This window comes from Xyrauchen texanus, chromosome 11 (assembly GCF_025860055.1).
Source record: "Xyrauchen texanus isolate HMW12.3.18 chromosome 11, RBS_HiC_50CHRs, whole genome shotgun sequence".
NCBI lineage: Eukaryota > Metazoa > Chordata > Actinopteri > Cypriniformes > Catostomidae > Xyrauchen > Xyrauchen texanus.
In genome coordinates this window covers 24,734,371-24,759,095 of record NC_068286.1, presented here as the reverse complement: position 1 = coordinate 24,759,095, position 24,725 = coordinate 24,734,371, and the positions used below count along the sequence as shown (strand labels likewise).

The 24,725-nt window shown below is 38.1% G+C and overlaps 1 protein-coding gene across 1 annotated transcript; it reads right to left on the bottom strand.

Moving 5' to 3' along the window:
• Window positions 1-4,479: 4,479 nt before the first annotated feature.
• dis3 (DIS3 exosome endoribonuclease and 3'-5' exoribonuclease) lies at window positions 4,480-24,660 on the bottom strand. Its single transcript, XM_052136968.1, has 21 exons — window positions 24,115-24,660; window positions 18,724-18,881; window positions 18,379-18,572; window positions 18,027-18,100; window positions 14,424-14,591; window positions 13,487-13,648; window positions 13,046-13,159; window positions 12,763-12,900; window positions 12,296-12,442; window positions 11,191-11,307; window positions 10,994-11,095; window positions 10,809-10,873; window positions 10,646-10,730; window positions 9,810-9,937; window positions 9,600-9,686; window positions 9,267-9,423; window positions 8,563-8,777; window positions 8,268-8,436; window positions 8,006-8,164; window positions 7,774-7,896; window positions 4,480-5,891 (listed from the first exon to the last, which is right to left on the bottom strand). Exons 1-21 carry the CDS (start codon window positions 24,331-24,333, stop codon window positions 5,823-5,825), a joined length of 2,850 nt encoding a protein of 949 aa, XP_051992928.1. The 5' UTR covers window positions 24,334-24,660; the 3' UTR covers window positions 4,480-5,822.
• Window positions 24,661-24,725: the final 65 nt, after the last annotated feature.

The window sequence follows — 24,725 nt, the reverse complement described above, 5'->3', positions numbered from 1 at the left end:
CCATTGTGGTGGTGTATAGAGCCAAAAATATTAGAATTGTGTCTATGTCCCAATATTTATGGCCCTGACTGTAGGTAATCAGCCATTATGATGCCATCGTATGCTCTGGCATTTGTTGGATGATCTCATTTTTTATTTTTTTGTCCCTCTGTTTGTGATTGTTTTGACGGCTAATATGTATGGTGCTTTTGTGTTTATGTTTTTCTGCGCACAAATTTCCTCTTTGAGGACAATCTATCTATCTGTCTATCTATAACAAGCTATGATTAAACTGCATGGGATGCCTATCAATACTCAAAATAATGCTTCCACATTTTTTTTCAATAAACTCAACATTACAGAATTTGTATAATTATAAACATTTTATGTTCAAAACTAGCCCAGTAGAGATGTAATTTAACTCGTCAAAAATTGGACATGGCTCCTTTAAGAACCAGAGTTTTGCAACACCTACTTTCCAGCGTTCCCTCATGTTAGAAGCATGAGAACATCCATTTTGCAAGCTCCTGGTTTTGTTAATCGGTTGCTCATTATTTTGGTAAATATCACATTTAACACAAAATTCTTATAAATTGTGTTATATATGTTCAGAAGTGTAAAATGTTAAAATTATGTATTTTGTAATTATGTGTTGTTTTTTTTGAAGAATACATATGGATCATATGTGTTGATTTTGACCACATTTTACACCTGTAAGGACTGTAGAATTGATAATATCTTATTTAATGATTTATAGTCCAGAGTGTCAATTAAGTGAACATTTGTATTTTTGTGTAATGAGGTTTGAGCAAGTCTTTAAATGTATAAATTGCTGTAAATGATAGAAGCATGTATTAAGTATGTGTTGAGGCATGTGGGTAGGCTAATGCCCTGTTTGTATTTTCTTTTGACATTAGCCTGTAATATATTTTGTTGAACTGTATTTCATTTTTTTATATCCAGTAATATGGCCCCATTGACCACTGTTTTTTTTAATTTTTTATATAAACAGCCATCAGAATAAACCCCCAAAATATATTATTGTGTCCTGTGGCGATTATTTTTAACCCATTGGCTACATACTTATAAACAGTAACTAGATGGGTACATTTCCTGAAGAAAATGTGAGTGGTGCTTGCCGTGGCGAAACTCGTCAAACAGCGTGTTGTAACTTGAAAAGAGCAAAAATCATAGTCGTAAATAAATCAACCCAGAAGTCTGTATGATTCTCTGGTGCAGAAATATGCGATTTGTTACTCGGTCGCTAGGGTAAGCCTGTGTGGTTGCTATGCAGTTACCAAGGTAATACAATACATGGCTCCTTTCCATCCTGAGTGAAATAAGTCAACCCGGAAGTCTGTGGTGTTTTCAGGTGCAGAGATATGTGATTTGTTGCTCGGTTGCTAGGGTAACCCCATCTGGTTGCTAGGCAGTTACCATAGTGATACTAATGAAGTGTCCTTGCCATCCTGTTTGAAATAAATCAACCCGGAAGTCTGTACGATTTTCTGGTGCAGAAATATGTGATTTGTTACTCGGTTGCTAGGGTACTCTGTTTAGTTGCTAGGGAGTGGCTTGGCAGCTGCCAATCATGAATCTCCAAAGGCTGCTTGTCAGTATGAATGATATAAACCAACTCCCATGCCTCTGTGACATTCAGAATGGAAGATATCCCTGTATGGATTTTGGTTGGTAAGGTGCTCGACAATGGTTGTTAGGGAGGGGCTAGGAAGTGTTGAGGTGATTCATGATTGGCTGTTTGCTGTCCAAAGTCAGACGAGACCACCCTTGTGTTTCTATGACACTTCTATCCGTAGATATCCCTTTGATCTCTTTCATTAGAAGTCTATGGGAGTTGTTGCTAAGGTGCTCTAAATTGTTGCTAGGGCATGGCTTGATAGATTCAAAATGATCCTGAGAGACTGATTGGTCGTCTGAGTAAAATGAGCCTGCCCCCTTGTCTCTATGACACTGTGATCCAGAGCTATGTTCAATACAAAATCCCTATGCCATGTCATTTCATGGGCCGTCCTACACCATTGTAAGTCAATGGGGGCAACTTTGGGCGGCTCCTGCCCCCCAGGGGTGCAACATTTACCCCATATTGAGGTATGCTCTTACAGAGCCTGCCAGCCTCTTCAAATGTGGCGAATCACACGTTTCTGCGAAATCCTCGCTCGGAGCTGTGACGCGTCAAAGTTTATCGCAATGTTAAGTCTATGGGATTTTTCGGCGCTTTTTTGCCCCTGGGGCAAATACCGTACCCCGATCGCTTATAAAAGTCATAGCACACGTGTCCTCAATAGGCCGTTCGATTTGACACCTCATTCGTGGGTCTACGCCAAACGGTGCGGGACGAGTTAGGTGCCGAAATTTTGTACGGAGATATAAAAATAATAATAAAAATAAAAAAAATAATAAGTATGTGAGATTACAATAGTTATGCTTTGCAAGCACCACTAATTATAAACACAAAAGACAAAGTACATTGAATATAAAATTCAAATAAAAACTTCATAAAACCTTAAAGGAATGTTCCGGGTTCAATACAAGTTAAGCTCAATCAACAGCATTTATGACATCATTTTGATTAGCACAAACATTTATTATGACTCGTCCCTCCTTTTCTTTAAAAAAAGCATAAATCTTAGTTACGTTCAGGCACTTACAATGCAAGTAAATGGGGGACAATTTCTGAACATTTAAATTCTCAGTTTTTCAAAAGAAAAGCAAGCAACAAGACAAACAATATGCAAGTAAACATGATTGGAGTGTGATAAAATCACTTAAGCTTTTCTGTGTAAACTTATAGCCGATTTTACAACATCATTACCATGAAGATGTAATGACAACAAACCCTAAAATGACTAAAAATTACCATTTAAACAACTTTACTCAAGTATTAATCAAATAATACATTCATTTAACACAATAATTAATGCAAGTGCTTTTATGAAATTATAAGCATGAGAATTCTGCTTTTAAGCCCTCCAAAATCAATAACACCTTTATTGGCCACATTTACTTCCATTGTAAGTGCCTCACAGTAACCTTGATTTTTCCTTTTTTAAAGAGGAACGAGTTGAAATAAATTTTTGTGGTTTAACATTATGCCACAAATGCTGTCGATTGAGCTTAACTTGTTTTGAACCCGGAACATTCCTTTAAGTTTTAATAGCTTTTTATTTTGAGAGTATCTAGACTAGTCAATATGTATTTTTACTAGTTCTTTTTGGAATCTGAACTTTGGCCAGATTTTTTTTCTTTTTATATTTGGATAATCAGTAAAACCAAACTGTCCATTTTCACAGAACAGCAAAAAAAAAAAAAAAAAAAAAAGGATTTGAATACATGTTTTTCTTTAACACATTTAGGTAGCTGACACAACAGTCACAACTAAATGAGTGCAATGCCAAATTAAACGTTAAGTTCAATGCATTCATAACAAATTCAGACCCCTTAATTTGTTCACATATTGTTGTTGCAGCCTTATGCTAAAATGCTTCAAATTATATTTTTCCACATCTATCTACACTCAGATTTTTGACAACTTTGCAAATTTATTACAAGAAAAAACTAAAATATCACACCGACACATGTATTCAAACACTTTGCCATGACACTTGAAATTTTGCTCAGGTGCATCCCATTTCTCTGGATCATCTATGAGATGATTCTACACTTTGATTGGAGTCCACCTATGGAAAATGATATTGATTGGACATGATTTGCAAAGGCACACACTTGTCTATATAAGGTCTCACAGCCGAAAATGCATAGAGCAAAAACCAAGCCATGAGGTCAAAAGAAATGCCTGCAGAGCTCAGTAACAGGATTGTGTCAAGACACAGATCTGGGGAAGGCTACACATTTTTTTGGCTGCATTGAAGGTTTCCAAGGGCACAGTGGCCTCCATAATTCTTAAATAGAATTTTGTAACGACAAGGACCCTTCCTAGAGCTGGCCGCCTAGCCAAAGTGAGCAATCGGGGAGAAGGGCCTTGGTAAGAGAGGTGACCTAGAACCTGATGGTCACTCTGGTTGAGCTCCAGAAATCATGTGTGGAGATGTGAGAAACCTGCAGAAGGACAACCATCACTGCAACACTCCACTGATCTGGGCTTTATGGCAGAGTGCCCAGACAGATTCCTCTCCTCAGTGCAAGACACATGAAAGCCTGCTTGAAATTAGCATATAAAACAAAAGCACCTAAAGGACTCTCAGACTGTGACAAACAAGATTCTCTGGTCTGATGAAATGAAGATTGAATTGTTTTTTTCAATTCCATGTGTCTGTCCGGAGTAAACCAGGAACTGCTCCTCACCTGCACAATACCATTCCAACAGTGGAGCATGGTGGTGGTAGCATCATGCTGTGGGGGTGTTATTGCTGAAAGCAGCAAAATACAGAGATATCCTTAATGAAAACCTAGTCCAGAGCACTCAGGACCTCAGACTGGGCTGAAGGTTCACCTTCCAACAGGACAATAACTCTAAGCAGACAACCAAGACAATGCAAGAGTGGCTTAGGGACAACTCTGAGAATGTCCTTGAGTGGCCCAATCAGAGGCCGGACTTGAACTCAATCGAACATCTCTGGAGACCTGAAAATGGCTGTCTTTGACAGTCCCCATCCAACCTGACAGAGCTCGAGATGATCTGCAGAGATCAATGGCAAAAAAACAAATCCCCAAATCCGGATGTGCAAAGCTTGTCGCATCATTCCCAAAATCACTTGAGGCTGTAATCCCTTCCAAAGGTGCTTCAATGAAGCACTGAGTTAAAGGTCTGAATATTTATGTCAATGTGATATTTCAGTTTTTTCTTCTGATTTTTGCTTTGTCATTATGGGGTATGGAGTGTACATTGTGAAGAAAAACAAATTGTGAAAAAAACAAAGGGGTATGAATACCTTCTGAATGCACTGTAGTTTCATTGTAATCATTACAGTTTATTTTCATATCTTTATTGCATTTCTGTTAAGAAATACCATTGTTACAAAATGGTAACCCAGCAGCACTGTCTTATTGACAAGCCAAATTTATATTGCTATCAAACCGGTTCTTGTAAAAGAAAGATTTGTGTTTGTACAAAATATCTCGTTCCAGATCAAGTTTCTGGAAGCAGAAAAATTATGCATGTACTACAGATTTAAGTCCAAGACAAAAATTTGTTTCTGAAAAGCTGATAGTTTTGCTTGATTTTGTCTTAGGGTACTACACAAAGAGCTTCAATGTTTGAAAAAACATACAATTGAAGAAGGAAAAAAAAAAACATTTAAATGATGCTTAGTGCTGATCTAAGAGCGGAAAAATCAAAAAAGTTTAGGCTACCATTCCCATATGTATTAAAAATTACAGAGATTCTGATATAATGGGTTCAATCAATAAAATTATTTTTTTTTTTTACAAAAAACAATGTAATGGTTATGCATATTTGAAAATCTGTGACTATATGATTTCAGAATGGAAAGGTAAATGTTTGAACAGGGAAACTCGGTTTTACATCATGGAAATTCAAATAGACTGGCAACCCTGCATTTATTAACAGTGCTCCGTTTTCACTGAACAAAATGAACCACAGATTGTGGATTAGAGGGACGACTGAAACTTATGGCTCAAAAAGAAACGAGAACATATTTGTAATTCCACCATTTTCACAGATTGTAGGTAAAACAATGCATTAGCCTGTTAAAAATATATAGAAAGTGAAAAAAATTAAAACAAGAATTGGGTGAACAATGAAAAAAAAAAAAAGCTACTAAAAACCCTTTCATTTGAATTATTTTTGCTTTTATAATTCATAATAAATTTATAGTTGTAAGACAGTCCTTGGTGCTTAGATTTCAGCGGTCCAGTTTGGGTTTTTTGGCCTCTGGTTCCGACTCAGGCACAGGAACACTAACCCCAGAGATCTGAAAAAGGCAAAAGATATACAACATCTTCACATCCACACAACAACTAGTGGCATTTGGCTTTGTTTATTTTTTTCAACTGGTGCATTGATCTAGAGCTAAGCCTGATGAAATTTGAAGAACGTTTTTACATATGGCATTTATAAACATAAACAGTTTATTATTTCTTTCTGTAGCCAGATTGCACCAATGTCCAAATTCTTTAACTTCCCTGACTCCCTTTTCACTTAGTTTATATTCTATCTGACCATTTGTCTAAACCTACTGCTTGCTTTGAGTAGATGCTTATCAGGAACTCAGGGTCCCACTCTTTTCAAGGCACAATTTTCCAGGACATTTTATGTGCCCGACAAGTGTAATATTTAAGCAAAAATACATATATCCATTTAAATTGAGCTTTTATTTTGCATTTGTGTTTATTTTTGATGGTAGTTTCTCACCATCAGATAACAAGCAGTTCGCTGCATGGCCTAGTGTGATTATTAATCCTGTAAAATGTGATTTAATTAAATACATAGCCTGTAGGAGCTGCGCACTTCAGTGTGTTCTGCGCTCTCATTCAAACACTCACGATCATGAGGTGTTTTCAGTATACGAGCAGCTTCGCACATTCATTTTGAAGTGTGCATCACTTGCAGATTAGACATTTATTAAAATAAAATCACAGACTTTTGCATTTTAATTATCACACCAGGACATAAAATCGCAATTTTAATTGATTGTGCGTTCAAAAATTATCTTTCAAATATGCCATATTCCATAACATTCTGCTTTTTAGTTAATGCCATTTTTATGACTAGATTCCACCTGTGTTTGTAACCACAGTATATGCGGACACCAGTTGTTGAATAATTGAAAAATGAATCCACTTCCCGAGGTATTAAGGCTCAATCAACATAACTATCAAGGGTGTGAATTAATAAAAGAAAATCAATAGTCTGATCGTCAACTTTGTCTAAAGTTTATAATACAAAAGTTTTTCGGTTAACACAACAGCAATGTTGGAAAGAAAACATTATATTAAGTTTATACAAATTTCATAGCATTTTGCACTATATCAACACTTAGCAAAGCAGAAATGAGCACAGAATGTATGTGACTGAGATTTGTTTATGATAGTTAACCGTTGACGTTGTTTCACAATGCGCAGCTGCCGGGCATTGAAAAAAAACAATAGAAATTTGTGTATTTGTTTCCTTTCTCCAGTCTCAATCATTACCATGTTTTTGTACATGTAACAAAAACCTTGATAGCAACAAAAAGTTTTAAATATTTTCCAGGACAATTAATTATTTTCCAGGACATTTAGGTATTTTTCTAATTTACCATGATTTTAAATTACAGAAAAACTGTCTAGCATAATTTCAGGTTTTCCAGGACGTGTGGGAACTCTGGCTCCCCCACCCATGTTAAATGTAACAAGCATATTCTCTGCAATGTACACAATTATGGACACTGATGACTCTTTTTTCAGCACACAACGCTTAAAATAACTGATAATTTGTCTGCATTAAAATGAGTCTTTTCAATTTCAATCCTATATAATTAAATGGTGAAATTTCCCTAGTGGTTTAAAAATAAACAATGTCCACCCAAAAAATATGCACACTTTTTAAAGCAAAGCTCAAAAGAAGGGAATGGGACTCTTAAATAATATTTGGGGAAAAAAATTCTAAATGTACAAAGTGAGTTGTAGCTTTCATGCCTTTGCTTCTCAGAGGGAAGCTAGGAACATTGTAGGTCTTATGTTTTGCCACTTTGTTAATTTTTCATTCATAACAAATATATTCTGATGACATTTGTATTAATGAAGGGGACATAATGAAATAATTTTATGTGGCTAAATATCTTAATGCTTTAAACAAATAAAATAACACCGTACCACTGGTTCAATGAGTGCCATTCTGATCCTCTGGTGCTGGATGTTGGAAGAGTCAAGGCTGACAGTAATTTTGACTTTATCAAACATGTGAAAGGTGTGTTCCTCCACTGTGAGTGTGGGCCCCTGAGGGGACAATTAGGGCAGGTTCAACCACAGAACATTCATAGAGTGCAAGTACGGCTAATATAGCCTGGCTATGGGTTACACCGAACAAGGTTTCATTTACAAATACCTCTGAGTCAAAGCAGAGATGAGGACTGGGTTTGTCTTTGTTCTCAAAAAACACAGCACCCTCCAATCCAAATTTGGGGATGAGGATGATGATGGCATTTTTTCTTACAAACAGAATGTAGCCTTCTTCATTTACGATTCCCTTATTCTTGAAAAAAAGCTGAAGGGTAAAGATGAAAGAAAGCTTGTTAAAGAACCAGCCACAATTATTCCAATTAGTTTTACAACCTTCCTTATTGTTGATTTAAGCATTGACACTCTACCTGAGTGTGGAAAGCCACTGAGGCTCTCTGCGCATACTGGGCCATTTTGTGTCTGTAGTTGAGGTTGTTGCACATGGCCGACTGCTTGTGCTTGTCCATCAAATCTGGGTATGTACTGTCTGCATTAATAGCCACTGCTAACAGTCGGTGAACTATGATATCAGAGTATCTGCAAAAAGGATTAAAAAAATAAAATAAATTGACCATAATATTTAGTCAAATGGGGTCAAGGCAGTTGGTTATTTATGCTAAACTGATAGTGTGTAAAGAGTATACAGGAACTACTGTGCCTCACCTTCTGATGGGTGATGTGAAGTGTGTATAAATGGGTGAGGCCAGGCCATAATGGTGGAAATCGCTGTCCATGCCAGAGCAGAAATACACGGCCTGCATCATGCAGCGGGTGGCCAGGATCCTGATCAGAGTGTTGAAGTATGGAAAGCTCTCAACTGTTGCATTGTTCAGGGAGTCAGCCAGAGCTTTGGCTGAATCTGTGTGGATGACGAGGTCCTGGAAGAGAAGAATATTAGCTGGTTTCAGGGTCAGTAAATAACGAAGGGCAAAATTACCACTGAAAGTAAAAAAAAAAAAAAAAAAGAAAAAAAAAAAAAAAAAAAGCCCCTAGTTTATAAAATGCACCAACAATGAATTCCTCTTTGCTTTTAATCTATTATCTAACTTTTCATAAAATTACGCAATATCACATGAGCAAGGGTGTTGTTTTACCAAATATGATTTAGCTGTATATTTGATATATTTTTTTCTCCACCAAAAGAAATAGTTCCAAAAGCATTAAACTTTGTGTCACAAAACAGACTGAAATGCGTCTGGAAAGCAGCAAACATGGACATTGATAAAATAAATATTAAAATGTACTATTCCAGTAAGGCAAATAATTACACTAAACTCTTAGAAATAACCCCTTTGTCCAGATATAACATGTTGTAGTATTTGTTTGGATTATGTAAAAAAAAAAAAAAAAAACTACAGAGCACCCACCCTTGACTGCGCAGCCTTAATGAGGATATCATAGTTTGATGGTGGTGGTGAAGGGTGTTTCCTCAGTAGGGCACACTCTGAGAACTCCTCATAGATCTTCTGTGCTACAGAGATATTCGCCAACAACATGAACTCCTCCACCATAGAATTAGTCTCCCTGTGGAAACATGGTGGGTGATTGATTTAACAATTAACTAATTCAGGGAGAGAGGCAGAGAAAAACTACTAGGATTATATTCCCACAATAACATCTCAAAGTAACATGAAAAAAGGCTTAATGAATGATGTTAATCACTTGACAGATGTCTGCAGAAACAGCTATATGACACTTACATCAGTTCTTTGGTCTGCAGATCTATGGGGTCATGAGTTTCACTGTCTATATGAAAACGCACTTCAGGAGAGGAGAGGGTCAGCGCTCTGAGAAATATTGAAATAAACCACATTTACAAACAGTGTCTACATAAAGGCTTAATGACTACTTTATCACAGATGTGTTTCAAAAGTTTCAGATCTAGTTAACAAACTGTAAAAAGTGAATACCCTTTTTCGGTCCTCCGGAACTTTAAAATCTTGGCCAGTTTGTTAAGGCCCCGCAGACTCTTTGTGATGTCATCATTCATGGTAGTGTCATCAATCCTCATCTGAGCTTCTGCATATGTAAGGGAGGCCTAAAGTGACACAATAATAACATTAGTGCTGACTCTACAAAGTTGGACCACTGTATTAAAAGGAATATTCCGGGTTCAATACAAGCTTAGCTCAGTCGACAGCATTTGTGGCATAATGTTGATTACCACAAAACGTAACTTTCCTTTCCTTTTATTTACAAAAAGCAAAAATCTGGGTTCCAGTGAGGCACTTACAATGAAAGTGAATGGGGACCAATCTTTTAATGTTAAAATATAAACTTTTTCAAAAATATAGCCACAAGACATTAACAATATGATTTTCATGTGATAAAAATTGGTTAACCTTTTCTGAATAAAGGTTAGGAAGTTAGTAAATAAGTAAATACATTTTACAACTTCATTTCCATGATGTCAACAAACCCTAAAACAATAATCAATGACCATTTAAACAACTTACAGCTCAAATAATACATGTGTTTTAAGAGTAGAATTAATGTAAGTGCTTTTATAACATATTAAGCTACACATTTCTGAATTTAAACCCATAAAACATTTGCTACAATCACATTCATTGTCCCCATTAACTTCCATTGGAAGTGCCTCACTGTAATCATTTCTTACAGAGGGACATGTCAAAACAATTTTTTTTGGTAATCAACATTTTGCCACAAATGCTGTTGATTGAGCTCAACTTGTACTGAACTTGGAACATTCCTTTAAACACATTTTTACAAGTTGGCTGCATACCTTGGAGTTGATGATGCTCTTTGTGAAGCGTGTGTTAATTATTTCAGCATTGTGGTTCATCTCCCAAATACAGGAGAATGCTAACCTGAAAGATGATGTGCTCATTAGACAGTGAAGGTTTTGAAGCTTTTACTCTATAGAGTAAATACAATGCCAGGTTTACCTCTCAACATTGGACCGCAGAGAGCAAAGGTTGGAACTCAGAAGTTCAGGGACCATGTCAATTCTCTTAGGAAGAAAATGACAAAAAGGTGATATTCACATAACACCGCAAGAGCAAAGGTTACATTTAAAACAAATACAATTATTTTGCAAATCAGAACCCATAGTCCAATGCAGTATATGCACCTTTCCGCAAAGGTAGACCGTGGTGCCTCTGTTGGCTGCCTCCTGGTCTAATGCATTTCCTGGCCGAATAAAATGGCTGACATCTGCTATGTGAACACCAACCTAAAACCAAAGCATAGCATTTAAAAAGAATGTATAAATGCTCTGTCCATCTGTGTTTCTTTACCCCTTGCCATATTTAACACAAGCAACTGTACCTCCAAGTTTCCATTCTCTAGTTGCCAACAGTGAAGAGCATCATCAATGTCTGTACAGCCAGGAGGATCCACACTACACACACAGAGGTGTCTCAGATCTGCTCGGACCTTGAGGTCCTGCAGGAAAACACACACCAGCATTAACACCCTATCCATTTGACTACAATGGAGACATTCTTTAAGCTAGGATGTACACTGATCAGCCACAACATTAAAACCATCTGCCTAATATTGTGAAGGCCCCCCTCTTGCCGCCAAAACATTGCCAACCTGCATTTCAGAATAGCATTCTGAGATGCTATACTATTGTACAGAGCGGTTATCTGAGTTACCGTAGACTTTGTCAGTTCGAACCAGTCTGGCCATTTTCTTTTGTCTGCTCTCATCACAAAGGCTTGTAGAGACTGTTGTGTGTGAAAATTCCAGGAGATCAGCAGTTACAGGAATACTCAAACTAGCACATCTGGAACCAACAATCATGCCACGGTCCAAATCACAGATCACATTTTTCCCATTCTGATGTGAACATTAACTGAAGCTCCTGACCCATATCTGAATTATTTTATATATTACACTGCTGCCACATATTGGCTGATTAGATAGTCGCATGGATGATTGTTGGTGCCAGATGGGCTGGTTTGAGTATTTCTGTAACTGCAGATCTCCTGGGATTTTCACTCACACTCACACTCTCACACACACACACACACACACACACACACACACACACACAACTCAGAATTGTTCCAAAAAAAAAACATCCAGTGAGCAGCAGTTCTGTGGATGGAAACACCTTGTTGATGAGAGAGGTCAATAGAGAATGGTCAGACTGGTCCGAACTGACAAAGTCTATGGTAACTCAGATAACCACGCAGTACAGTTGTGGTGAGAAGAATAGAATCTCAGAATGCTATTCTGAAATGTGGGTTGGCACAGTTTTGGTGGCACGAGGGGGACCTACATAATATTAGGCAGGTGGTTTTAATGTTGTGGCTGATCGGTGTGTATATATTCCAACAATAATTTATTTAAACAGTTATTTCATAGAAATATACATGAAACATTCCAACACAACATAGCCTTTCATATGCATGACTGTCCCTACCTCCTCAGTAATGGTCCAGGGCATCTTGGGTAGGAAGCAGAGGACAGCCTGGGAGAAGGGCTGGTGAGGAACATCATGTTCTAGGAGAAGTACCTCTGTTTCGGTCTCTTTATCCCCAGCAGTACCCAAATTTTTCACAAAGTGACCCTGAGAGACATGCAGAAAAGTAATATTTCAAGATTTTTAGATGGCCAGGGGAATAAACACCCAGGCTGTCACAAGCTTAAAAAGACAAGTCTGAATGAAGATTAATAATAAGGTTAGTCTGCCAAGTTAAAAGTGGGTCTCAATGTACATTTCTGTGCAATATTGCTTATCTTAAATGTAAGCCTGCATGAAACCACTGCAGACATACACATTTTGAATAAAACAATCTATCAGAAAATCACAATCACAAACAAAAACCAAGTCAAATGTCAATGTCAGAATTTTTTATAAAGTGAAGACAATAAGTCATTGACACTTACATTTGGGTATCTGGAATTTTTGGGCCAGCCATCAATAGCAACCATGATCCTTTGTCCAACCAGAGTGGCAGCCTGCCTGGTCTCGATACGGATCCGTGGGATTCGCCGGTCTGCTGGGGTGAAAAGATGCCTTGTTGCCTGGCAAAAAAGATCAAAAGAGTTAGTCTGCTGCATTGGACAAATTTCTAAAGATAAATCAGATTTAAAACAGAATCTTCATTAGTAATATTACTATTTTACAGTCTTTGGAGTACGGTCACGCTATAGCAATGAGCCATGTTACCTCTTTGATCTGTGACTGAGAGAGCATACCACAGAAAGGCCTCCAGTTCCTTTTTATAATGCCCACCACTCGTCCAGTGGGCTTCAAAACACTAGACTGTGACACACTCTCCACCTTTATCAGAGAAAAGAAAGTCACTATACATATTGAGGAATCATGAAAGTGAAAAAATACTATGAGCACATTACATTTCTAGAGTAAAAGTGTAATACAAGGTGGTTGTTAAAATTTCAGAAACAAGATAATATTATGGGATTAGTCTTAGTCCACTGGAGACATTACTCCAACAATCCTGTTAGGAATGCCACAAACACAGTCAAAAAGCATCCCACTGCACTCTTGGAACATCAATTGTACAATCATATTAGAGAACAGAACTAACTTTCATATAACAGTTATTCTATTAACAACTAACTGCTGATATTATGGCATTTATCATACATTTTCCTTGATCTCATCTTCCTCAACATCTTCATCATGTGGACCTTCGTCTTGCAGCACAACAGATGAGGGAGCGACCCAGCGTTCTGTTGGAAAGAGTTCAACAGCCACTATGTCCTGATGCACAGCCCGGTTTAAGTTCTGAAAGCCTTGAAGTAAAACCTACCATAACATAACACTGCAAGTTAGCAAATCTAAGTTTTTTAGAGGTATAGAGTACTTCATTACATTGCATACATATAGAGAGCCTTTTTGGTATAATGACAACCAAATCTTCATTTAAAAAAGAAGCTCTATGCCAACTAGTAAAAAATATATAAAAATGGTAACACTTTGCAATAAGGTTGCATTCATCAACATTAGTTAACTATATTAACATGAACAAACAATTACCAAGAAAGAAAGAATTTAATCTTGGTTAATGCTAAATTCAACATACATTAATACATTTTTTAAATTAAGTTGTTAAAGTTGTGTTCGTCAACATTAGCTTATAATTTATATTAGCATTATAAACTAACATTAACTAACAATGGACAATTGTATTTGTATTAATTAACATTAACCAAGATTAATAAATGCAATAAAAACAATTAATATTAAAAATTTTAGTTCATGATACCTAATGCATTTACTAATGTTAACAGATACAACCTTACTGAAAAGCAGGGGTGTCAAACTCAGTTCCTGGAGGACCGCAGCCCTGCAGAGTTTAGTTCCAGCCCTGCTCCACAATGCCTCCTTGCAATCTTCAAGCACTCCTGAAGACCTTGATTAGCAGATTCAGACGTGTTTAATTAGGGTTTGAACTAAACTCTGCTGGACTGTGGCCCTCCAGGAACCGACTTTGACACCCCTGCTGTAAAGTGTTACCATAAAAAGTAACATCATAGCATGATTAAAATGCTTTTTTTTTTTTTTTATGACAGACTGCTACCTCAGTGACCTCTTCCCCCTCTCTATGCATGAAGACTGTGCCCTCCAGATAATTATCTCTGTTGGCATGAAATGTGCCCTGAAGAAATAGTCCATTCTTTATTCCAGTCTGGATCCTGGATAAGGGAAGGTGCTCTGGAAACATCAACTTACCACCAGTGATTTCATTCTAGAAAATCATAAAAGAGAAATCATTAGAAGTAATAGGATGGCCGATACCAATACATTATATGTATTGATATAGGCTGATATTCACGTTCTATGACTCAATCAGTGACTGGTAATTTGGCCGCTAGTTCATGCTGCAAAAGCACTGTCATGGCATTATGGTGTGTGGGGAATACTGGCATAGTGTTGTAAGACTTTTAATTGTTTTAAATTCTTATTTAAAAAAGTTTTTATAATAAGCCTTTAAAACAAAATGTAACTATTTGTCAGCAAAAACTAGGCGAAGTGAAATTACAGGGAAGAGGAAAATTCAACTAATAGTGACAGTGTGCAGAACGATTACATATAGCCCGTTTTGACAGAGATCCTGATAAAAGGTAAATGATTGGGATCGGTATTGGCCGATCAGGTGACAAGGTCATCAGTGATCGGTATCGGCTGTAAAAATCCTGATGGGAGCATCCCTTATATGTACTAATATTTAATAGGGATGCACCGAAATTTCGGCCGGCGAACATTTTTGGCCGAAAGAGAAAAAAGGCTGAAAATATATACCTCCTCGCCCCGCCCCTCAGTGCTCAGATTTCAATCTGGATCGATCTAGCCCTTATCACAGCGCTACCAAACAAAGGCCGATCATGTCAGCGGTGTGGAAATTCTTCAAAGTTTCTAATAAGGACATCAAATTTGCAATCTGCAGTGTTTATTCAGCAGAACTTTCAAGATATATATATACAGAATACAGCAATAGATTCTACAGGAAAATGTCACAACTAGCGCAGCTACAACACAACTTGAGACATATAGCTGAACTACGCCAGAAGCGACAATCCCCTTGACTACGGTCGCATAAACAAAGACGGCTTTCCATTGCTTGCGCGGATTGCGCACAGGTATTTATCTGCCCAAGCACCAGCACAGAGAGTGAGAAACTGTTCAGTGCAGCATCTCATGTTCTTGATGAGCTTTCTGACAGGAGAGACTGTCAGAACGTTTAGCAACTTTTGTTCTTGAAGAGAAACCTGTCACTTGTACTTAAATAGAAAGTGGTCCAATATGATGTGAATAGCAATTACATTACACTTGTTCTTCACTTGAGGATACATCTGTCGTTTACAGTTGAGGATGGATTTAGTTCAATAACTGCTGTTTTGCACTGTTGTTTTGCACAATCATTTTCACTTAAAGTGTACATACGTTTACATAAACAGAATAGAGCACTGATCTATATATATATATATATATATATATATATATATATATATATATATATATATATATATAGATATACAGTGAGGAAAATAAGTATTTGAACACCCTGCTATTTTGCAAGTTCTCCCACTTAGAAATCATGGAGGGGTCTGAAATTGTCATCGTGAGGTGCATGTCCACTGTGAGAGACATAATCTAAAAAAAAATCCAGAAATCACAATGTATGATTTTTTAACTATTTATTTGTATGATACAGCTGCAAATAAGTATTTGAACACCTGTCTATCAGCTAGAATTCTGACCCTCAAAGACCTGTTAGTCTGCCTTTAAAATGTCCACCTCCACTCCATTTATTATCCTAAATTAGATGCACCTGTTTGAGGTCGTTAGCTGCATAAAGACACCTGTCCACCCCATACAATCAGTAAGAATCCAACTACTAAAATGGCCAAGACCAAAGAGCTGTCCAAAGACACTAGAGACAAAATTGTACACCTCCACAAGGCTGGAAAGGGCTACGGGAAATTGCCAAGCAGCTTGGTGAAAAAAGGTCCACTGTTGGAGCAATCATTAGAAAATGGAAGAAGCTAAACATGACTGTCAATCTCCCTCGGACTGGGGCTCCATGCAAGATCTCACCTCGTGGGGTCTCAATGATCCTAAGAAAGGTGAGAAATCAGCCCAGAACTACACGGGAGGAGCTGGTCAATGACCTGAAAAGAGCTGGGACCACCGTTTCCAAGGTTACTGTTGGTAATACACTAAGACGCCATGGTTTGAAATCATGCATGGCACGGAAGGTTCCCCTGCTTAAACCAGCACATGTCAAGGCCCGTCTTAAGTTTGCCAATGACCATTTGGATGATCCAGAGGAGTCATGGGAGAAAGTCATGTGGTCAGATGAGACCAAAATAGAACTTTTTGGTCATAATTCCACTAACCGTGTTTGGAGGAAGAAGAATGATGAGTACCATCCCAAGAACACCATCCCTACTGTGAAGCATGGGGGTGGTAGCATCATGCTTTGGGGGTGTTTTTCTGCACATGGTACAGGGCTGACTGCACTGTATTAAGGAGAGGATGACCGGGGCCATGTATGGCGAGATTTTGGGGAACAACCTCCTTCCCTCAGTTAGAGCATTGAAGATGGGTCGAGGCTGGGTCTTCCAACATGACAATGACCGAAGCACACAGCCAGGATAACCAAGGAGTGGCTCTGTAAGAAGCATATCAAGGTTCTAGCGTGGCCTAGCCAGTCTCCAGACCTAAACCCAATAGAGAATCTTTGGAAGGAGCTCAAACTCCGTGTTTCTCAGCTGACAGCCCAGAAACCTGACTGATCTAGAGAAGATCTGTGTGGAGGAGTGGGCCAAAATCCCTCCTGCAGTGTGTGCAAACCTGGTGAAAAACTACAGGAAACGTTTGACCTCTGTAATTGCAAACAAAGGCTACTGTACCAAATATTAACATTGATTTTCTCAGGTGTTCAAATACTTATTTGCAGCTGTATCATACAAATAAATAGTTAAAAAATCATACATTGTGATTTCTGGATTTGTTTTTTTAGATTATGTCTCTCACAGTGGACATGCACCTACGATGACAATTTCAGACCCCTCCATGATTTCTAAGTGGGAGAACTTGCAAAATAGCAGGGTGTTCAAATACTTATTTTCCTCACTGTATATAGATCAGTGGAATAGAGGCCCTCTGCCATTCTGTGTTCTGCCTGTTGTTTTAATTAAAATTACTGTTGCATATTTAAACTTTTTGAAAGATGTTAGCTAAGTTCATTTCTTGACTCTTGTTTTGCATATAATAGTTTTCTAAAACTTTACATTATTTGGATAATTGTTAATAAAATCTGTAAAATTAGATTTTTACAGAACTGAAAGAAGAATAATATTTAATATAGTTTTAATATATTTTTTGTCCAATTTTGGTGTGCTACTTTCAATAAAAGTGTGATTTATTTTATTGGTTTGAAGTTTTTCAATTCAGATTAATTAAATTCATGAAATTAATGAAAAAGTATATAATTAATACAATTATACACAACATTTCTTTTTTTTTTTTAAATAGGTAAAAATTTCGGTTTCGGTTTTCGGCCAAGTGCATCCTGGATTTTCGGTTTCGGCCCAGAATTTTCATTTCGGTACATCCCTAATATTTAACTCACAAATATACATAGAAAAAGGCTTCTTGATCATCACAGGGAACAGACCTGATCATCAGATGTCAATGCAAGTCTGTCCACAAGCTCAGGGTTGCCAATCAAGCTCTTTACATACTCCTCACCTTTGTGAAAATAAAAACAATACAAATTACAATCTTTGTTGAATCAGAAATTATACCAATATCCATATAATGCTTAAAACTCAAACAGAGTAGTAGTCTGCACAGGCCTGAAAGTGAAACACAAACCCAAAGTCATACTTGGAAAAAAGTCTGAAGCCATCTAAAACCCAGCAATTTCTCAGGTGCTGTTGGGTTGCAGACCTCTAAAACAGACCGCAATGTCAATCCCCACAATGGTAAAAAGAGCAATGAAAAAAATAAAAATAATTGTCTCTTACATCTGTACACCAATAGACCATGCTGCTCTGCCTTTTCTTTGTTGGCCCAGTCATTGGTCAGCAGAACCACTTTCATTGTGTCACCATTGGTCACTTTAGCAAGGTGATCTGTATACCATTTCACAGCAACACGAATGGCACGATCATTGCGATCGTTGGCACTCTCCCCTTGCACTCGTTCAACAAAAGTCTCCCTTAAAATACAGCCACATACATGGTCTTAACATCAATGCACTGTCTGTGAAGATCTCCAACGTAAAATCAAATAAAGGCAAGTCATGAGGAATTAAGACTGTTGAGGTGAGTTACCATTAGGACGAATACAGCCTCTGTGGATGCGTTTACCTGTGATGTTCATTGGTGAAGGTGTAGAAGTGCTTGTCTTTTTCATGAATGGCATCCTTGATTCTTTTGTGAACCGGTGCACTCCTGTGTCTGACCTCTTGTAAAACGGTCTGAAGGATGATCACATTCCTGATCAGAGGGTCCTCAAGTATGTCGATCTGTCAGAATTGAGAACCATGTCAGTTGCTTTCCATTTAACAAATTACTTTCATTAAAAGTGAGTGTGTTGCAACAGCTGTCTCTGCGCAATGACCTGGTGATAAAATTCCTCTCAGGAGCACAACAGGTGTTTTTTTCCACTGCTGGAACTTTTCCTAATTACTGGAACTAGTTCAGGGTTCACATTTCTTACTTTCCTTGCAAAGTGGAACTATTTTGGTGAAAACAGTACAGAGAACATTTCTTATTGGTCAAAAAAGAAAAAAGGGCATCATTAGCCATCATACATTTTTTTAAAAGACTGGTTTGTAAGCTTATCTAATACTTATGGAGTTGTTGCTATTGCAGGTCATTTTAAAATCAAAATAGATAGATGGACAGATACTGCACTACATACAATTTGGGTGCCATTATGGATATCAGTTGTACAGCAGTATCAATGCCATTATTTGCAAAAATATTCTTAAATTGCAGAACCCACAATCAGATATGTATGCCTAAATGCCACTGGTTCATGTTTTGAGAACTGCTGGGGAACCTGAACTGCTGGACTGGTAATGAACTGTGGTCCACTCCGCAAGCGTGTTTGAACTTACCATGGTGTTTTGCATAAATCAGTCACATGTTCTTTCTGGGAGTGTTTTTTAATTACTTAATTATTTTGCAAGGTCACATATCTACTTTCAGACATGCAGTGACAGGACAGAAATAAAACAGAGGGCTCTCACTCATGAGTAATGTAGAGATGTGCTCAGAATCTAAAGGCATCTCATGTCATACACATAACGTTATTTTATTTTGCAAAAAGTTAAGACTCCAAAAAACAAAAACAAGTTATAGACAATCAGTCAGTGCAGTTATAGACCAGTGTTTCCCAACTTTCTAAAAACATTCACGGCACACCACTATCTCACATAGGCTAACCATCGTTAATATCTTTCCTTTTCAAGAACTTATGTTTACTGTCTGTGTTTAGTTGTAATATTTGAAATTCGGCTATGAATCCAGGGTGGGCTGAGTGACTCCAGCCAGGTCTTCTAAGCAACCAAATTGGCCCGGTTGCTATGGAGGGTAGAGTCACATGGGGTAACTTCCTTGTGGTCGTGATTAGTGGTTCTCGCTCTCAATGGGGCACGTGGTAAGTTGTGTGTGGATCGCGGAGGGTAGCATGTGCCTCCACATGCAGAGTCTAAGCGGTATATATATATAAAAAAAAAAGGTAAACTGCAATGTGCCCTGGCGAGCTGTCCAATTTGAGGTAGCACTTTAGAATTTCCCACTCAGTCATGAACATGGAGAAGAGGCAAATCTTCCTTCAGTGGGCAAGAAGCATGGTCCAACTGTGATCAAAAAACTGTCCAGTGTGCTCCAGGACCTTCAAATATATAAAGGCCCATCCGACAGGGTTTCTGCAGGTTCCTTCTCAATCAAGGTGTAATGCCATGGTACTTTTCTAGGTTTTCGGGTAGGATATGAAGTGTTTTAATACTCTTTTGTTCATTCCATTTCTTTATCTGCTGAAGTCGTTTGCAAGCTGCACACACGTTGAACTTAATGAAGACCTTCTTTATCATAGGCAAATGATAGGATGCACCTTCAGCTTTGGTTTCCATTGATTGAAGATTATCTTTATTTTACAGGTTTTAAAATATTGTGTGTGTTGGCAAATGAGATGATACACCAAATGATTAAGCAGCATGCACAAATGCTTTCTAAGTCATTCAGATTGAATTGTGAACCGATTTAGAATGATTTCCTATAACCAGTGGCCAATTCATTGTAAAGAATTGACTCAGATGAGCGATTAATTTGATTCAGACATCTTTAGTTATGATTCAAAACTGGCCATTGTAAACTCCTGTGAGATGTGGTGTTGCTTTTTGTCAAAGCTATGTGCTACCTTATCACAAATATAGCTTCGCTACTGAAAAACTACTTGGTTTAAAAACTAGCGAAGCTGCCTCCTCAGTAATGATAAATGTAGTTAAACTAACAGCTTCGCTATTTGCACATAGCTAGAACCATGTGCTTCCTCACATGGTTCTAGCTGTGCTCAGATAACTATTCCCAAGCTAAATTTCTAGCTAAATAACCACCAGCACAGCTAGAACTGTATGAGGTAGACACCATTACTCCTGTCCTACATACTAATTTATAATATATATATATATATATATATATATATATATATATATATATATATATATATATATATATATATATATATATATATATATATATATATACACACACATATACACATACATATATACACTCACCTAAAGGATTATTAGGAACACCACACTAATACTGTGTTTGGCCCCCTTTCGCCTTCAGAACTGCCTTAATTCTACATGGCATTGATTCAACAAGGTGCTGAAAGCATTCTTTAGAAATGTTGGCCCATATTGATAGGATAGCATCTTGCAGTTGATGGAGATTTGCGGGATGCACATCCAGGGCACGAAGCTCCCGTTCCACCACATCCCAAAGATGCTCTATTGGGTTGAGATCTGGTGAATGTGGGGGCCATTTTAGTACAGTGAACTCATTGTCATGTTCAAGAAACCAATTTGAAATGATTCGAGCTTTGTGACATGATGCATTATCCTGCTGGAAGTAGCCATCAGAGGATGGGTACATGGTGGCCATAAAGGGATGGACATGGTCAGAAACAATACTCAGGTAGGCCGTGGCATTTAAACGATGCCCAATTGGCACTAAGGGGCCTAAAGTGTGCCAAGAAAACATCCCCCACACCATTACACCACCACCACCAGCCTGCACAGTGGTAACAAGGCATGATGGATCCATGTTCTCATTCTGTTTACGCCAAATTCTGACTCTACCATCTGAATGTCTCAACAGAAATCGAGACTCATCAGACCAGGCAACATTTTTCCAGTCTTCAACTGTCCAATTTTGGTGAGCTCTTGCAAATTGTAGCCTCTTTTTCCTAATTGTAGTGGAGATGAGTGGTACCCGGTGGGGTCTTCTGCTGTTGTAGCCCAGGGGTTCTCAACTGGTCCCACCCTGGGACCCACATTTTCCCCTGGTCATTAAGTCACGACCCACTTTTTTAGAATTCAACCAACAAAATTTATTTTTCAAAAATAACTGTTGAAAACACTCATATATCATCTTTTTAAAAACATAACCCTACATACATGCATATATTATCCCGTGCAACGTGCATTTCAGAGCATATTAATAAGTAACTGGACCCTGACAACCGCATGTACAAAAGTTAATTAAATAAATAAGGCCACATAACAAGATATTTTTACTCTATTCAGAGCAAATTAATAAGAAACTAAGGAGAACCATGACAACTGCATGTACAAAAGTGAATAAAATCAATGTCAAAATCACTCAAAATAAATAAGGCCACAAAACAAGATACTTGTTTGGAGCAAGACGCTGTCAGACACTTTTGTGATGCCCTCAGCTCCTGGAGACGTCTTTGAAAAAACTCCACCGGCTTGTCTTTCGATGCGGGATGTTTGGTTTCTAAATGGCGCTTCAGTTTGGACGGTTTCATGCTCTCATTGGCAAGCACTTCACTACAAAGCACACACTGGGGTTTCTGTCCCTTTTTATCCTCAATGTACGAAAATCCATTTTTTAAATAGTCTGGGTCATATTTGCGCTTCGCCATCTCGAATCTGAATGTCAAAACAACGTAAAGACAGGATGGTTACCATGGCGATGGTTACCATGGCTAACATAGTAAACTACCGCACGTCTCTGACGAATGCCTGTCAAAATAAACCTTTTTTCAAAATAAAAGACCAATCAAACATGAGACGCACATTAATTTTTTTTTGTTTTTTTTTTACCAGCTTACCGAGACCCCCCCAAAACAGGTCTGCGACCCACTTTTGGGTCGCGACCCACCAGTTGAGAACCCCTGTTGTAGCCCATCCACCTCAAGGTTGTGCGTGTTGTGGCTTCACAAATGCTTTGCCGCATACCTCGGTTGTAACGAGTGGTTATTTCAGGCAAAGTTGCTCTTCTATCAGCTTGAATCAGTCGGCCCATTCTCCTCTGACCTCTAGCATCAACAAGGCATTTTCGCCCACAGGACTGCCGCATACTGGATGTTTTTCCCTTTTCACACCATTCTTTGTAAACCCTAGAAATGGTTGTGCGTGAAAATCCCAGTAACTGAGCAGATTGTGAAATACTCAGACCGGCCCGTCTGGCACCAACAACCATGCCACGCTCAAAATTGCTTAAATCACCTTTCTTTCCCATTCTGACATTCAGTTTGGAGTTCAGGAGATTGTCTTGACCAGGACCACACCCATAAATGCATTGAAGCAACTGCCATGTGATTAGATAATTGCATTAATGAGAAATTGAACAGGTGTTCCTAATAATCCTTTAGGTGAGTGAGGATAATGCACCATGTCACAAAGCTCAAATCATTTCAAATTGGTTTCTTGAACATGACAATGAGTTCACTGTACTAAAATGGCCCCCACAGTCACCAGATCTCAACCCAATAGAGCATCTTTGGGATGTGGTGGAACGGGAGCTTCGTGCCCTGGATGTGCATCCCACAAATCTCCATCAACTGCGAGATGCTATCCTATCAATATGGGCCAACATTTCTAAAGAATGCTTTCAGCACCTTGTTGAATCAATGCCACGTAGAATTAAGGCAGTTCTGAAGGCGAAAGGGGGTCAAACACAGTATTAGTATGGTGTTCCTAATAATCCTTTAGGTGAGTGTACACACACACACACACACACACACACACACACACACACACAATACAGGTAAATGTCTCATTAAAAGAAAAAAAAAAGTAATGTGGAATAATCTTTTCTAGAATTAATTTGGAAAAAGTAGCGATTTGTTTTATTTGTTTTATTACTATTAATCATTCAACACATTTTGTTCACCAAATCAAAGTCAAGAAGTGCAGCCAACATACATGTAGCCCTTTTGTTGTCATGTGACAAGTACACCCAAATAGACCCTCATGTCATTTTGCCATTTTATGAAAAAGCACATTTTGTTCTGGTCAAATGGAAAGTAACCTTAAGCAAATTTCATTAAAACAAATAAGTAGTGTACAACCGCGTGTATTCGAGGTGTGTAGAATATGCAATAAAGGTTTTTAAAAAATTATGAAACCAACATAGACACAAAGATTAACCTACATTTTCAACTTGTGTTTTAAAAGAAGACTGTAATATAAAGAAATGTACATGTTGGCATACCTGATGTAAAACCACGTTGGTGTCTGGGATTAAGTAGTGAGGATATGAACACAAGCTACTCTCTATACAGGCGTCCTCTTGGAGCACTGGCGCTTCATCTTTGCACTCCATACAAACTTCACTTCCACACCAAATGTCATCTCGGAGGTAATGTTCACGCACTATTTTCAATACTCCACCAGCACGGGTCTTCTTCACAAACGTTTTGGATTTCAACATGGTCCAACTAACTGTTTTTACAGGGATTTTGAAGTGCTGTTCAACCAAACAAACACACACACACTACACAACCAACAAACGTGTGCACTCGTGGGCCAACTAAATATTATTCCGGAGTTCTTCAGCAACGCAGTCAGTCCTTATCATAGCTTGAACGGCACGATAAAATGCAAGACGGTGTATTTTTTTAAAAAAAAAGCTGTGCAGATATCGGGAAGCTTCGAGTAGCCTAATGGGGCTTTTCCTCTGCACTGTACGACTCTGTTCGCTTTTGGGGGGTTTTCCAACGTGGATAGTACCTGGTACTTTTTTTTAGTACCACCTCAGTCGAGGTTCCAAGCAAGATGTGACGACAAAACTCTGCAGACCACTGATTGGTCAGAGATAATCGT